We start from the raw sequence: 17,524 nt of genomic DNA, 5'->3' as shown, positions 1-17,524 counted from the left end.
TGTATGTAGGTTTCGTTGCGAGTCAAATGTCTTTTCATGAACTGACTACGTTTTGGTGTGATTTCATTCATTAAATTTCTTGTGTCACATCACATTTTAAACTATATTATTAGAGTCTGAGTTTTAGCTTAAAGAAAAATCTTCAACTTTTTTTTTTAACTTTCAGAGTTTTGTTAATCAGTATCCAAGAATAGTATTTAAAAAAGAAATAATAAAACTCATAAAAAACAATACAAAATCATAAGCCATTTCCCAATCACAATTACTTTTTTTTTTTAATTCTTAATCACTATTTACCTCCTTTTTATTAGTTAAAGAAAGATTTCCAAAATAATTATTCCACTTTTTCCTTATTTATTTCTATTTATCTCAGCAGCATATCTTTTCCCACTTTTCTTTTCCTTCTGTCTTTATTCTTATTTCTTTATTTTCTGTTTCACTCCTCTTCAAAGCAAAATAATGTTTGTTCGCACAATCTGTGTTGGTTAGTTAGCCTGTGTAAACATATGAAAACTCATGTCTGTGTAAACATAAATACAGACCACCTCAACAGTGACATAAACTAACTTTAACTCAAAGCATATCAAGACAAGAATAAACGAATTCAGGTTCAAGAATTTAAAGGTACTTTAATAAGAAATATTAGGCATTGCAATTTCTAATTGAATAAAATATAAAGATGTGACTGAGGTACATTTGTCATATTCAAATACCTTAACAGTTATTTACTAAATGGTACAGATGAAACTCAATCCGAATGATCTGGTCTTGGTTTCCCTCAAATACCAAGTTTTTATTTTGTTCTTTAACTTTTTATTGACCCAATAATATGCAACAAAGATACTATTCAAACGCAGAAATTTGCATAAGCTTGCTAAAGTTGAGAAGAAGACCAAGAATTTGAATCAACCCAGTTATATGCAATAGGGCTCAAAAAAGCATCAGGAATACCAAAGGAACTGACCAAGGCAAGTGCATGTGGTCGAAGTTCAGCGCATAGTTTTGGCACTTCTTTCCTCACTGCAGAAGCATTCTCTGTTGACAAGTATCCATATCGAAGAAAGGTAGCATCTTCATCCACACTTATCACAGCATACAACGATCTTAATAGACCCAACACATTCTACAGAGAAGGCAAATAAAAGTAAAGAGATCGATTAATGGATCTGTTACACATTTTTACCCTACAAATAATTGCACAAGAAACACAAGCCACTGTAGCAGGACAAAAATGCTAACAACATAGTCTCGACAACACACCCTTTTGAATATACTCTATTGAATACTACAGTTTGAGTTCTATTTGGACAAGTTTTTTTAACAACACTCGTAAGCAAAAAATTATAAATAAACTTCTCTCATAAACTAAATTTCACTTATGTATTAGTTCAAATCAGCTTCATGAAGAAGTTACCGTCCCTTCATTTCTACAAAAAACTAATTTTAACTTTGCTAAGAAAAAAAAAATATCTATATTTTCAATGAATTTTTATAGAAAAACTTATCCAAACAAGGTCTTCTTAAATATCACAAAATTGTGTGCATCCACTTCGTAACAAGTCCAACTAGTGATTTTGTAATTTCTAGCAAAATTTAACCAATAGTGAAAAGCATGGTGTTTGGAACCGGACCAATTTGACCAGAACTAGTTTCTTATCCAGTTTGATTGCACAACAAGTAATACATAAACCAGTAAGACCAGTTCAAAAATTTGTCAAACTGGTTCAATAAAAAATTTAATAAATTACAATTTTAACTTTTTAATCTTATCATTTTCTTCTTTATTCTACAAATAATTTTGTTATTTATTAAGAAATCTTGATGTATATTATTGAAATTTCAATTTGAGCATGATGCACTTATTTTAATTAAACTTATATATATATATATATATATATATATATATATATATATATATAAAATATATATAATATATATATAATATATATTATATATATATATATATGTTAAGAGCCTATAAATTTGTTTTATTTTAGCTTCTACAATCATAAAATTATGATATTATACGTCTTTAATATTATTTTTGTGCATTTTTAATGAATTTTATCAATAACGGTTGAATTCCAGACCTCGGTTAAACGAACCATTCAACCTTGATCAAGTGCCATGACTGGTTCAATAACTTCCAGTACTACTTTATAGCAAGCAATAATATGATTTACCTTCAGTGAACCAGCTGGTAAAGTTGACTCGGCATCCATGAAGGTTTTCAGTATTGCTCGTTCTGAGAAAGCTCTGCCCAAGTCCTCTGCTAGCTGATAACTCTGGATCAGAAAAGTGTTCCAAATTGTAAGACAATGAAATGATGGAAGGAAAAAATAAAAAAACGAGGTAGAATCCTCACTAGAATGAAGGCAGACTCTTTGCTTTCTCCACGAGATTGGTATTCCGAGACCTCTTCGGCAAAGCGCCTCAATAGGTCTCGCTCTCTTAGGTGGAACAGATCAATCTGTGTGAGTGATAGGTAACGTAAGAAACAGATAGAAGCTTCTATTATATGGCTTCTCCAAATTTCAACAGGTATAATCAAATGATCACCTGAAATTCACTGCTCCTAATGGTTGGAGTTGTTAGGTGAGATGGGATAACAGGTAAAGGTTTGTTCATGTGCTCTAATCCCAAACCACTGAAAGGTTTCTTTTGCTTCTGACATGCTACGTATTCTGCAAAGAGTGCCTTGCTAATCTGAAGTGAAGTGAAGAACACGTGAACAACCATTCACATTCAATAAAATGGACAGAACTAATGCCTAAATTTGACATGAATTTTCATCCTACTTTTAAGTCTTCAAGTGAGCAAGCAAAAAATAATAGCTAGAAAGTCTACTTAAAAAAGGTTATCCTATAAGAAAAGGAAAATGGTTGGTTCTAGAAGCCTAAAGTCCAATACAATTAAAAACAAAAATAGTTCTTTAAACATAATAAGTTACTTTCATCAAATATCTCTATTAAGAAATAAAAGCAGATTGTCTCTGACACAAAAAAAGGACACATGAGAATTCCTCTATGCAGGGTCTTGGGAGGATAGACATACAGCCTTACCCCCCACAACCAGGGCTGTTTTTACTTTTAGTGTTTGAACTCATGACCTGAAGGTCAAAACTTAAAAACGTTACCATTGTACCAAGGCGCACCCTCTTTGTCTCTAACAATATTTCATATGAAATTTCTTTAGGCTTGAAGTCTGACAAAGGATACACTAACCAATACCCTTTTGGAGAAATCTCAATTAATAAAAATCAATAGTAACAAGGATCAAAATTCTAACACCTGAACAAAAAGACCTAACTACTAATTTTAGAAATCAAACAACCCAAAGTCAATATCCTAACAATGCCTTTTGATGAAGGCCCATCTAATATCCTAAATTGGATTTTGTATAACTATTTCATAATAATTATTATTACACTGCTTAAAAGTCAAATGTAAATAAACAAACACAACTTATTAGGATCCAATTAATGTTTTGCACAATGCAACCAGCTCATCATATTTCCTGGGTTTGAAAATAAAAATGTTGTGCTCAATTATTAATCAAATTTCATATTTAACATACTACTCATTTTACCTGCTGCATCAGAACATTATTGTCCCCCTCAAATGTCGATTGCACATCGAATTCACCCATGAAATGACCAACACGATTTTCAGATTTAATTCCTTGGCCTCCGCAGGCTTCACGACATTCCTAGTTCAAGCATTAATAGAACCTTAGAGAGGGCAACGGCATATAATACTACCTATCAAACCCAAGGAAAAACTTACCTGGAGAGTACGCATATTATTCCAAGTAAAAGTAGCCTTGTATGCACTAGAAATAATATGAATTGCTTTGTTTGACTTGGGTGTTCTTTTAACATACATCATTTTGAGGTCATTTGCGGAAAAACTCATTGCATATCTGAACAAAAAAGTAAAGAAATGAACATAAAAGGGTATTATCTTGGTCTATTTATATTCACTAATTGGTTAAAGTAGGATATCCATATGGAAAGTGATCACTGAACTTCTGCAAAAGTTAACTAATCCTGTAATGTTAAGCATATTTTTAAAGATTCTTATTCTTTATTTTAACATTTTGGTGAGAAAAACACAAGGCATCTTACATTGAGGAATATATTCAAAATGGCATGCCTAAGCTTCGGTTTCCATAAAGAATTGAATCATTTTTATTTTTGAGGTCTGATCAAATACATATCAAAATGCTTGTAATTAGAGGACTTACACCTTTGCAAGTAAAGGTAACAGACGCCGTTGATGACTAGGGTAATCAAGCAGTAAAACTTCAGGCCCATTTGGTGTAATGGAGAATGCCCGCCTTGTCAGTGCATATCTTATAGCAATGGCCAAGCTAATCTAAGGTCAAATAAATGGCACAATAAGTTAAGATATCAAATTTTGAATGAGTTAGTTAAATACACAGAAAATAAAAAACAGAGACAAACGTGAAATCCCAAATATAGGTCTCACTACCTTGGACATATAAACAGCACTAACAGCAATAGTAACGCGACCACTGGTCAAAGGGGCTAAGAAAGCAGCAAACCTCTGGAGCAAGAATGCATACAACAAAAGATATGTGAACAAGCTTTCCAAAGGGAATAAAGAAGACCCTAAGGGAATATCATCTCTCTGAAAAAGCAAATCACCTGGTCAACATTTTTTATGGCACTCAAATATTCACCAGTTGGGGAAACATCAGCGACAGAATTCAACAAATTCTCCCGAGGTATCCTCACATTATCAAACCTGAGGATCCGAGTCCAGAGTTTCTGAGTTCATTCATTTATATGAAATTCATTTTTAAGGCACAACTTGTTTGAAAATAATATATTACCAGATACGGCCATTATCAACTCCATTTAAACCAGTTTTGTGACCACAATCAGCTATTCGAATGTTTGGACATATGTTTCCATCTGAATCCCTGATTTGAGCAATGAATGCATGCACCCCTTGATTGCTTCCATTTATATAGAGCTGTGAAAAGATTATAGTATGTGTTGCATGCTGAAAAGGAGAACAAGTTAATAATAGTGTTAATACATACAAAGTTGGAGCAGGAGAAAAATGTGAGCACCCAATCTTATCATGTCTAGGCTTTTAAATATTTATCAATTATACAAAAAGAATCGTTACATTTGCTGCACCACCAATCCAATACTTCTGACCCGATTCACATGGAGTATTGACGACAAATTCTCCAGTGTTTGAATCATAAGTAGTGATTGTTTCAATTCCTCGCACCTATAAAAATTAGTGTGGAAAGAATTATTAAAGGTGACAAGGAAAAATCATAATAAATTACATGTGGACCAAATAAACCAAACTAATTTAGCAACCTTTACATACATTACTTCCATGGCCCAACTCAGACATAGCAAAACAACCCTTCAAGTCATAGTTTTCCGTAGCACTTAACCACTTGTCATGATGGCGCTTGGTTCCCAAAAACTTCACGGCCCCTCCCCTGAAACCCATTATCCATCATTCAACTTTTGTTTCCAAAATGCCGCACCAAAAAAATAATAAAAAAACAATAGGAGAAATTAAACTAGTTAATTTATTTACGTTTCAATTCCTCCAAGAGCCTGCTTGCTTTAAAGGGCACAAAATATCATTAAACTATAGGTCCTGGAAGTTTGTCTAGCAAAGGATGTGTTCATTAGAAAGTCCAGGTATGTGCTAAAAATAAAAAACTTTACCCTCTCCCGACCAAAATACACACAATATACAAAATCAAGGCTTGGTCTCACTAATGCATGACCATCAAGTTTTCTTCGTCAAGAACATAGTTGTATTTAAACTTAGAACTCTGATTGAAAAGCAACCTCTTATGGGAAAAGTATAGAAACATCTGGTGTGAGCTTTGTCAGATATTAAAACATTCATAAGCCTTCATAATTGGTTTGAAACATAAAACCAGTGTAACTAAACCAAGTCATAAAAGTTTAATCATTACTGCTTCCATCATTTTAATTTTAAATAAAAGTTAGCTTGAGAAAGGTACTTTAGGGACCAACTTGATATCGTTTTATAACTTTCACCAACTCACAGAAAAAGGATAAATCACGTTTGTCCTCCTTAAAAGTGTTTGGAAAAAGGATTTGCAATCCGTTAATCACATCAATCCCATCATTACAAGTATTCAATACAGCATTATTCATGACATTAGTATATCCTCCCTATCATTTCAGGTTGGTTACTTGTCAACACAGGTCTAGTTTACAATGTATGAGGAACAACTCAATGAATTTTAACAGCTTCATGCATTTGGAAGCCCCCGTCCAAAACGAGAGTTTTGTACACAGAGCTGAGAAGAGAGGAAATTCCAGTAATAACTTTTTCAATTTTAGAACTCACTAAATTTAGTAGATTTTTAGGATATTGTTGCCTGTTCAGAGACCTAGTGTCAGCAACTACTTTTTCATTTTTATTTTGGACCAATACCAGTGACATTAATTCATCCAACAATAAACCTAAGTTGAATTATATAGCTACCAAACAATCAAATCCAAATGACAAAATGTTGAACAGTGTGTGTATAAAAAGACAAAACGACAACCTCTGCTGAACATAAATACCCAAGAAAAAACGTGGAGACATGGAGAAAGAAAAGAAAACATAACCTAAAAGAGAGTAGTTAGAGACTACGGTTAAGTTTGGATAAAAGCTAGAAGCAATTATATGAATTTCTCTTCCGAAAATATACAACTTTTTCAAGTAGAGAACTTCTCCCGAAGACCCTTTTAACATTGTATTCAAGCAAACGCTATTTAGGAGATAGTAATTATTTTCAAGCATGTTCGAATAAACTTCAGCATAAGAACTTCTTCAAAGAAAAAATTAAAATGAACTCAGTAAAATAATTTTTTTCACAAGTTAAAGTTAATCTTTTATAAAAGCTAATAAAAATTATTTCTGTAAATTAATTTATGAAAAAGCTAAATAAAGGAAATCCTATAAATTTCTTTACTTTCTTCTCCCAAAATACTAACAAAGAAGTCCAAACTGATGGTTGTCCTATCCGTGGTTTTTGATGAGTTGACAATATAAAACTATTCAAACTATACCACTGCATAGAAATTAAGCTCTTTTTTATATTCCCACTAATCTCAAGAAGAAAACGATGGAAAAAGAAAAGAGAAAACATAACCAACCATAGGAAGTAGTGAACCCCAAGCTTAACAGCAAGGGAGTGATCATACATCCCTATAACCTCATGGAGCGCGAGTTTCTTCAGCTCCTCCTCCGGGCCCTCGCCAATGAGCCACCCTCGAAAAACCCCTCTCTCCACAAGATACTCGATGCGCCTCAAGGTGACTTCGCGCTGCTGCTCCATGGACTGGTTGTAATCGGGGCAGACGAATATTCTGCCGGCGCGATCCCGGCGGTTGAAGAGTGCGCTCTGCACGATGACAGAGAAGAGCCAATCGCGGTCCTCCAGATTGTGCCCGTCCATTAACCTCCGCATCTCCCGCGTGTCAAACGCAATTTCGTTAGAGAGCTCCGGAGGGGAGTAACTCAGGCAGCAGTGGGGCTGCAGGACGGAGGAAGGCGGCAGTGCACGGCGGAGGAGGTGGTTGGTAAGGATCTCGGTTCGGCGGGCGACACGGTTATCCATGGCGGGAGAACTGGGGTAATGTGAAAGCGTCGTTGCTAAGAGATCTTTGACAAAGAAAATGTCTGTGTATATAGAACTAGTACTTTCACCGTGCTTTTTTTAGAAAAAATTAAATAAATATTGTTTAACATTTAGTAATTGTAAAATTTATTTTTTTCACTTATAGCAATGAATCATGCTTTTATCATAATAAATAATAAAACTTACTATTTAAAGATGTTGTCTACAATGATCGATATTGTATTTTTTTTTTTTATAAATTAAGGAAGATACATAATACTAATTGAATGAATTATGTAATTTAACATGACTTTGTTTAAAGATCTTCAAATATTATTCTTAATATTTTTCCAACTACATCGCTAAATAATTTCGTAAATGTATATTTTAAGGATATTAATGAAAAATTAAATAAATAAAATTAACTTGTGATTATAAATTTTTATTTTTATTTTAATTAGTGGTTTAATGATATTTAATATATTTTTCTATTACTATAAATGATCCTATAAAAAATTATAAACATATTTTAATTAAATAATATAAAATAATTATTTCATAAAACATGTTTCTTTCGTCTTATTTTTTAATTTATTTATTATCTCTACATTTTCTATTACTTCGATCTATTATTAACTTTTTCTTTATTTCTGTAATACAAAATGTTGGTAATCCACATCTAAATACAGGTTCTTCTATTAATTGAAATTTATTAAAAATCATAAATGTTTGTTTTACATGTCTTAAACAAGTTCGAAATTTATATTTTTAACAAAATTATACGTCATAAACTGTATATTGGTAACAACAATTATTCCACTCTGTTAGCATTTCTCCACCCATACAATCTCATTCTAAGCATTATCCTTATTGCTACTAAATAAATTAATCTTTATTTTTTATATTTTAATGTTAAGTTCACACTTCAACATTGAATTTTATTAACGGCCATTTAATTTCTTTCATTTTGTAGCACGTTTTTAGACTATACTCCAACTTTCTTAATTTATTTATTATTACTTTATTAGAAAAACCAAATATATAATCCAAATCATTTCTACAGCAATCAAATTAATTATCTTCCATTTTTATGCAGTATTATTGTTGTGAAATATTTATAAACTTTAATGTTGGTTAATCTTCATAAAAAAAATAAAAGTCTAATTGAGCACTTTTATTAGGATTTTTCCTTCACTAAAATAGAGAAGATGAATGAACTTGATTAAACTATTATGAAACTTAACTAAACCTCAATAAATAGTTCAATAAAGTTTAAATGTTTGAACAAACTGAATCAAAGTGAACACATTTCGCCATGTTCTTAGCTATAAAGAGAATTATTGTTCTGTTAAGATATAATGAAAAATCTTAATTGTTGATTATAAAAGCATATTAGTTTTAAGATTCCATTTCAACAAAAATAATTTTATAATCAACAAATTTTAAGAATAAAATATTTTATTTATTAATATAATTATTATGTTATCATATATAAGAAAATGGGCAGATGAAAATTTATGTTAGTTTGGATTTAAACTTTCTCAATTTTTTCCTAAGAAAAAATTAGTTATATTGTCAATAATAAAGTTTGTACAAACCTAATTAGCAATTATAAACAAATTAGAGGATAAAGCTTTAATTAATTCTAGATAACAAAAAATATATGTGCTCTATCCACCCTTCAATTACTTGTTCAAAATGGTCTCAGCCTTATAATTATTTGACTATTTAAGAATATGTTAGCCTTATCAATTCTATTCAACAAGAATCCAAAAACAATGTTGCAACACCCAACAATTAAGCAAATATAGTCAATAAATTTTGAACACGCTTTAGAGAAGCACAATAAAAAGAATTTTCCATAGCAAAAGCGACCGGAATTTTGTGAAATTAGCACAACCTTTTATTACTATGAAATATTTGAATGAACTAAAAATTGCATGTATAGCTAAAAAAATTCTATGTCATTCACTCTTTAGAACTGCAAAAGTTATCTAAAAGATTTAGGATGAATTCATAACATCCCGATTAATAGTATAAAACTACTAAATAAAACATTATGCAATCGATAAAATAAAACATATATCCAGAATATGTAAAGTATTATTACAATTATCCCAAGATAATAATCGCAGTAATACAACATATAAAAAGAAACTAAAGAGATCAAGAGTCTTTCAAAAATTAACTCCTATATAAGGAAACCACTATAAGCTATGGAACTACTCTACACTATCACCACCTTCCTCTAAAGACACATCACCACCTACTTCCTCATATACTCACATCGGTAAGTGATCATTACAAAAAAGGCAAATAAACACAAAACACACAGAAGGGTGAGCTAGTGTACGAAAGAGTTATACAATACCAAATAAGTCACTAGGCGAAACCAAAGTCATATGTAGTGGTAATAATTATCCCCTTCATTTTCTACATTTTCTCCAGAATTATACAGACTTATTGGGTAGGATTGAGTCACTAGGCAAAACCAAAGTCAGAAAGCCCTTGGCTTGGTGGTCGTTGAGTGAGGATATACTCGTTGGACGACTCCAAAGTCAGAGAGCTCACTTACTTTGTGGTACTTGGGCAAGACAGGTCTTATTAGGCGACTTTTGGAGGAACTAAACTTTGGGAGTTCTAATGCTAGTTTCGTTGGGCGAGTGATATGGTCATTGGGCAAGTGGGCCTTCAGGCATTATTCATTGGGTGAGTGGAGGATCTCACTAAGCGAAACTAGCAGAGTCTACAACCATTCCATAAGTTCCCTTTTGGTGTGTTTGATGTAATTTTATTTGTTGTCAAAGTAATTATTAGTATGTGAATTGTATGAGGATGAGTGGTAATAATCCAAGGAGGATTAGGATTTGGTTGTATTAGTGTACGCATTGATGTAGGAGTCCAGATGTTGGAGGTTATCTTGTTGCTTAGGTATGGGGTGAGAGGTGCAAAAGGTCCTAGTCTAGAGTTTTTAACTTGGTCTAAGATGTTAATGGACTAACCTTGTTTGTGTTAGGGTGAAAGTTATTGACAAGGTAGTAGTGGTTACCACAAGTGCAAGACTCCCAAGATTTTACATCAATGCTTGTATAATTGAGTCTTCTTTGAGTCATTGTATGTGTTATGCTTGTCTTTACCAATGATTGATTAAGTATATAATGTAAATTTTATTTATATTATATGAATACTCTTTTGCACATTACCTTACACTTCTTGTGCTATTTGTCTTCTTTTGTAATGATCACCTTATTGGTGTGAGTAGATGAAGATGCAGGTATAGATAGGGATGGCAATGCGGGCCGGTCCGACCCATTTAGGCCCGGCCCACATAAGGCCCGCACATCGCGGGCTGGCCTGCCCCGCCTGCACAATTTATGTGGGTTGCAATCACTGGCCCGCCCCGCACATCACTTGGCTCGCGGGTCGCGGGCCTGCGGGTTGGCTCGCTTTTTATATATATATTTTTTTAATTCTTATGATAAAACTTTCAATGTTTAAAAATTGGGAAACTTTAAGAATTTAACAAAATTAAGTAAAGACTTTGGGGGGTTGGATGATAAATTGATAATTCAACATTTTCATCATATTCATATTCATAATATGATATATATAATGTATTCTTTAAATTTTAGCATATTAAAAAATACATTATACTTGTCTTTTCCAGTTATACAAGAATTTGGAACATTAATGTAGGAGTCCATAAAAAAGTAACTAATATACACAAGTGCAAATTTTTTTTTTATACGGGCTAGTAGGTTGGCCCGCACGGGCTGCGGGACCAGACTACTGCGGGCCTGCGGGTTCACTACCCCGACCCGCCCCACATTTTTTTCGTGGGCTTGCACTCCGGTATGACAAGCCAGACCCATATTGCCATCCCTAGGTATAGGAGTACCTCTTATGGTTGAGACGTCATCGGTTTGGACGATTGAGTGATATTAAATCATGTTAGGTATAGTTTTGTAATAAAATCATAGTATAATAACTTGAGAATATATATATCTCGTATGATTGTACTAATATACGATATACATCGGATGATCTATCTTCGAAATATTCATAATGAAATGTTTTATTTTAGTAGTATTATACTATTAAATAGAATATTATATTGAAATGTTAAATAACTTATTTCTTTTTCATATAATTATTTGATTTTCTAGTATAACTGTATTCGATAAATAAGAAGATTCAATAACATGTAAAGTTTAGTTTATTATTTTATATCATATATTTTTTGTAAACATAAATGCTTTATAACCCTTATGTTTGGTAAACTATATTTTATATAGACATGTAAATATTTAATTGTTAAATATTTTAAATTATGTTAACTATAATATGTTATATTAATTATTTACATTTATTATATTAATATTAATATTTTTCAAATGTTTTATAAAATGAAAAAAATAAAAGTTAGGTCTAAATTTCAACTATGTTTTTAGCATGGATAAAAAGCAGGTTCAAAATTTTATTAAGACTCAAAATTTGACTTAAAAAACATGTTTAGTTGGGTAATTCTTTCGAGAAAGGTGATTTTTGGGTTTTTTTTTTAAATATGGTTTAACAGGAAAAACTGACTGTTAAATAATTTATCATTTTACAAATATTTATTATTATGTTTTAAAAAAAAATAGTCTGTTGAAAAAAGTTCCTGTTTTTTAAATCTTTTATTTTATAATTAGTTTCAATATTTTAAAAGGATGTTTTCGTAAAAAAAAATAATATAAGTCTGAATTCAACACTTAAAAGAACTCTATTCCAATTTGGTTTGGTGATACTTAGGGTTTAGGTTAAGTAATGTTTGGATTGCAATTATAAGTTAATCTGAAAATGATAGAAAGTCAACAAATGCAGAAGACGTGCTTCTGCGTAAAACCGTTAGATAATATTTTTTATGGTTTGCAAGCTATGAAAGAGAATATATGAACATTATTACAATCAAAATAAAATATTATATTAATTTAAATTTTTAAATTTTGTGTCAATTATATTATCAAGATTATATTTTATATAAGAAAATATTGATTTTCTAACGCTAGTAGTATAATTTGATTTTAATTAATTCAATTACTAAATATGTTATTTGTTATGCATAATTGTTTTTAATATCTTTCAAAGCTAAATTTTTATTTGTTGTTATTGTGAAACTCCACACAACAAAATATATTTCTAAACAAGAACCTTCTATAAAGAAATTTAAAAAAAGGTGAATATTTTGGTAAAGCTATGTCGTGAAAAAGTAAATTGAGGATGACATAACACCAACATGTCACTATGATTTTATTCAATCTTCTTGTTAATTAGGTAAATTTGTTTGAGCGAGTCTTCATCCTTTTAAATATTTCGTAGTCTTTCAAATTCTTCCTCGCATTAAATCACATTAAATGTATCTCAAGTCATTGAATATTTGAGAAAGAATACAAAGTGTTTTATTAAATAATTTATCACATATATATATATATATATATGATGGTAATTCGGTATGAGCGGGCCCATAGGCCCACAGAAAAAAAAAAGTGGGATGGGTTGGGATGTTGAACTCGTTAGCTCGCATAGACCCATAGCCTGCACAAGTTAAAGTCGGGTAGGGCGGGCTAGCCCACTAGCCTGTCTACAAAATTAAATATTCTCCTTTTTTAATCCTCACACCATTCATCACATTGTTTTTGTAAGTTCCTTTTATTATTATTATGTATAATCATTGTATATAAGATAATGATTTTAGTTCTTGAATACGGAATATATCTTTTTATGCATTTTTGGGTTAACAAATTTGTACCTATCTTGTAAGGTGACATGTTGTTATTGTACTTTAGCTATAACCTTTGATGTTATTGTTTCTTGTCTTTGATTATGAAGAGTTTATAAAATGTATTGGTGCAAAACACTCTTTGTTTATTGCTTCGAAATAAGCTATACAATATGTGTGACAGACCATTACATAGAGCATAATAGACCATGTGACTTCAATGAAGCCTAAAAAATAGGAGTATCCTGTAGAATAGGATTTATTAACTAGAAATAAAGTAACAAGCAGAATAACATATCTGCTAACAAAAAACCCATTCATACCCTCCTTAAACTAATTACGGCATATGCAGTTTAGTTTATTTCAATGATATCAGTCACTCCCATCTTTTTTCTGAGCTTCTCGAAAGCCTCTAATTTCAAAGCTTTAGTCATTAAATCTGCAACTTGCTCCTAAGTTCCACAATATTCCAGCTCAATTTCTTTTTCTTTCATGAGATCTTTTAAAAAATGAAATTGAACTCTTACAATTAACATATTATGTTTAACACCCTTCTTGATGAATAATGTTTATTCACTTGGACATTTTTGAAAGTCATTCTTCATAAAGTGTGCTTCTATACGGCTAAACCAAGTTGTAAGTGCTTGTTTTAGACCATACAAAGCCTTATGTAGTTTGTAAACCTTGTGCTCATCTCCCTTTATTTCATAGCCCTTTAGTTGATCCAATATACATCTTCATTTAATTCCCCATGAAGGAAAGAAAATTTCACATCCAGTTGAAAAATGTCCCACCCTCTGCATGTTGCAAAAGCTACAAGTAAACACATTGTATCCATGCATGCAACAAGAGCAAATACTTCAGAAAAATCAATTCCATATTGTTGTGAATAACTCTTAGCTACTAACCTTGCTTTATACTTATCAACCTCTCCTAATTCATTCAATTTGGTCTTATAAATCCACTTAACCCCAATTGTCTTTATTCTAGTTTCCATGTTTGGTTTTTCTCGATTGATTGGATTTTATTGTCCATCGATTTCCTCCACTTGGCATGTTGTACGACTTCTTCAAAAAGAATTGGGTCATCACCAGTGACATTATGTACCATGTAGGTTACTCCCTCTGCTTCTTTTTCTTCACTCAAGCCTACACCACTAACAAAATCTCTCATCCATGTTGGTTGTCATCATTCTCTACTTGGGACATTGTGTGTTTCATCACCACTTTCGATCTCCATGTCTTCCTCTAATTTATCTTCTATATTTTCATCATTGTTTTGCTGCTCATTGGTGTTGCTATAAAGTTTGTCACTATAGAGTTCATCATCACCCCATGTCAGTTATGTGTCTATTTGCTCCCTATAATTTGTATTCTAAATCCAACTCTTTTCTTCCTCAAATAAGACATATTTACTAACCACAATTCTTTTAGTTTTAGGATCAAATAAACGATAAGCTTTGGACTCACTACTAACACCAAGTAAAATGCAAAGGAAACTTGTATCATCAAGTTTACCTCGTGTGGCATTCGGTACATGTACATGAGCTAAGCATCCCAAACTCGAAGATGTTTGATTGAAGGTTTAATTCCATTCCAAGCTTCTTATGGTGTGACATTCTTCACGGCATGTGTGGAACACCGATTTAGTAGATAAAATGCCCAATTCAATGCTTCTGGCCAAAAGGATTAAGGAATTCCTTTTGTTGGGAGCATACACCTTACCATGTTCATAACAATCATGTTCTTACATTCAACAACTTCATTTTGATGCGGTGTGTAAGCAGTGGTGAGTTGTCATTTTATACCATTTTCATCACAAAATGATTTGAATGCAGAAGAATTAAACTCAACTCCTCTATTTGTGCGGAGACACTTGATGAACACTCCACTTTCTTTTTCCACCATGCTTTTGTATTACTTGAAACACTCCAAAGCTTCAGATTTTTCAAAGAGCAAATACACCCACGCTTTACGACTATAATCATCAATGAGAAAAGAAATATTATTTTTCACTGTTGGAAATAGGTTGTATGGGATCGCATATGTTTGCATGTATAAGTTCCAATATAGTGTTTGCACACCACTTGCATGTTTTAGGAATTGAATTGCGGTGTTGTTTTCCAATGAAACAATCAGAGCACACAATATGTGAAAATTCAAGTGATGGTAGATCATGTACCATCTTCCAAGTTTGGAGTGTCTTCAAACCTTTGTAGTGTAGGTGATCGAGCCTTTGATGCCACAAATAAGTGAGGTCAGAGGATGAAGTATGTAGACACTCGTTTATGTAGGAGGAAATGGTGCTACCTTCATCAAAGAGAATAAACATGTGATTTCTGCTCATATAAGCAATCAAGCCTTTGGATGGGTGATAGATATTACATTATCCCTTCTGTATAAGAAATGAGAGACCCCTTTCTTGTAGCTGCCAAATGCTTAAAAAGTTTTTGTGGAGCTCGGGGACATAATATACATCCTGTATCACAAAACTAGTCCCATTAAAAACTAATCTGATACTTCTTGTGTCATCCACAACCATACGTGAATCATTTCTACATTTAACAAAATGCTTAGCTTTAGATATTAGATCAACGAAAGCATTTTTATCACCACACATGTGATTAGAGCACTTAGAATCTAGAAACCATGCTATCTTCTCGTTTGCCTCTTCTTCATTGGCAATAGCCATCAATAGCAACTCTTCAGTGTCTTTAAGTTCTACATAGTTTGCATCTTTGTTCCATTAAGGGCATTCATACTGATAATGGCCCAATTGGTGGCACTTGAAACATTCCACCGTTGCCTTGAAGAAAGATTGTCTTCCTCTACCACATCCCTGGCCTCTAATGGACCCTCTATTCGTGCTCATAATCTCGGTTGGGTCGTTTGAATTTTTGCTCATGAACAACCAAGGAGCTTTGTAATTCATCAATGGACATGGTCTCAGTGTCTCGCGATTCCTCAATTGAGACTACCACATAAGTGAAACATGTTAACATGCGAAGAATTTTTTCAACCACTTTGGAGTCAGACATGATTTCTCCATTGTAAGTTTTGAAATGGTTGAAATACCAAGGAGGGAGGGTTGAATTGGCTGGTTAAAAAATAGGATGTGCTTTGAAGGTTTAAAACTATTTTACTTTGAATCAATTTGATCACCAAGTTTGGATGCAAACACCTCTGGAGAATGTACTTTCAACCGATCAAAAACAAAATTAGTCGATTGATTTTACTAGACAGATGTTGTACTAATATAATCAATCGATTGAATCAGAAAAACAGTTGACTGAAATACTGGAAAAAATACATAAATGTAGACTTATAATTTAAAGTAAGAACATTGTAAAAGATTAACCAAGACAGGTTCCCCTGAATTATACAAACATGCTCAATGCTGCAGATGCCACCAAAACACCCAAGAATATCAAAAAGATTATTTGAATCAAAATTCTTTAAACTTTGAATGATAATGCAAGAGAGAAGGGTTAGAGAAAAGATTGATGCACAAGATATACTGGTTCACTCAAACTTGAGCTATATCTAGTTTGTCAAGGCAACCCGAGTCTGACTTCCACTATTTCAAAAGATTTACAAAGTTCACACTCTTACACTTTCAAAATAAGCAAAACACACACAAAAGACTCTTGAATCACACAAGAATCACAACAACACAACAATACTCCCCTTGCATACTTGGAAAACCACTAAGCACACACACAAAGTTTGAGAAAGATCAAACGTCAGTGGTAGCACAATCTTGCCTACCATAAACATCTTCTTCAAGCTTCAAACACAAGCAAAAAGCTCCAAGACTTCTTCACCAATTGCAATCTATATGATCACAAAAGAGAGAGAATTCCAAGGTTTCTAGAACAGTTTTCGTGTTCAAAAATGGTCTTGCTACCTCTCTTTCGAACTGTTACGAAATTCAATAGGTTGATTTTCAAATCAATCAGTTGATTTCACTTAACTTAAATGAAATCAGTCGATTAAAAAATAAATCATCTGATTGAATAAATCACAGTTTAAGACTATTGCAGCTAACATTTTAACTTGTTGAAAATTCATTCAATAGATTAAAAGACAAATTTAACCCGTTGAAAAATATTTTAACAGATTA

At 32.2% G+C, this 17,524-nt stretch overlaps 1 protein-coding gene across 1 annotated transcript; it reads right to left on the bottom strand.

Annotated features, from left to right (window-relative positions):
* Nucleotides 1-625: 625 nt before the first annotated feature.
* LOC114169770 (acyl-coenzyme A oxidase 3, peroxisomal-like) lies at nt 626-7,705 on the bottom strand. Its single transcript, XM_028055069.1, has 13 exons — nt 7,181-7,705; nt 5,373-5,490; nt 5,160-5,267; nt 4,858-5,030; nt 4,670-4,769; nt 4,494-4,568; nt 4,246-4,376; nt 3,786-3,921; nt 3,589-3,708; nt 2,560-2,706; nt 2,366-2,470; nt 2,184-2,285; nt 626-1,123 (listed from the first exon to the last, which is right to left on the bottom strand). Exons 1-13 carry the CDS (start codon nt 7,642-7,644, stop codon nt 875-877), a joined length of 2,028 nt encoding a protein of 675 aa, XP_027910870.1. The 5' UTR covers nt 7,645-7,705; the 3' UTR covers nt 626-874.
* Between the last annotated feature and the right edge of the window lie 9,819 nt (nt 7,706-17,524).

Source organism: Vigna unguiculata, chromosome 11 (genome assembly GCF_004118075.2).
Source record: "Vigna unguiculata cultivar IT97K-499-35 chromosome 11, ASM411807v1, whole genome shotgun sequence".
NCBI lineage: Eukaryota > Viridiplantae > Streptophyta > Magnoliopsida > Fabales > Fabaceae > Vigna > Vigna unguiculata.
This window is presented reverse-complemented; position numbering and strand designations above follow the sequence as displayed.

Coding starts and splice junctions, on each gene's coding strand:
- LOC114169770 (XM_028055069.1), bottom strand. CDS start 7,644: ATGGATAACCGTGTCGCCCGCCGAACCGAGATCCTTACCAACCACCTC. Junction 3,922..4,245: donor TTACCTTTACTTGCAAAGGT/GTAAGTCCTCTA, acceptor TTTTTTGTTCAG/ATATGCAATGAGTTTTTCCG. Junction 1,124..2,183: donor TACCAGCTGGTTCACTGAAG/GTAAATCATATT, acceptor CCTTCTCTGTAG/AATGTGTTGGGTCTATTAAG.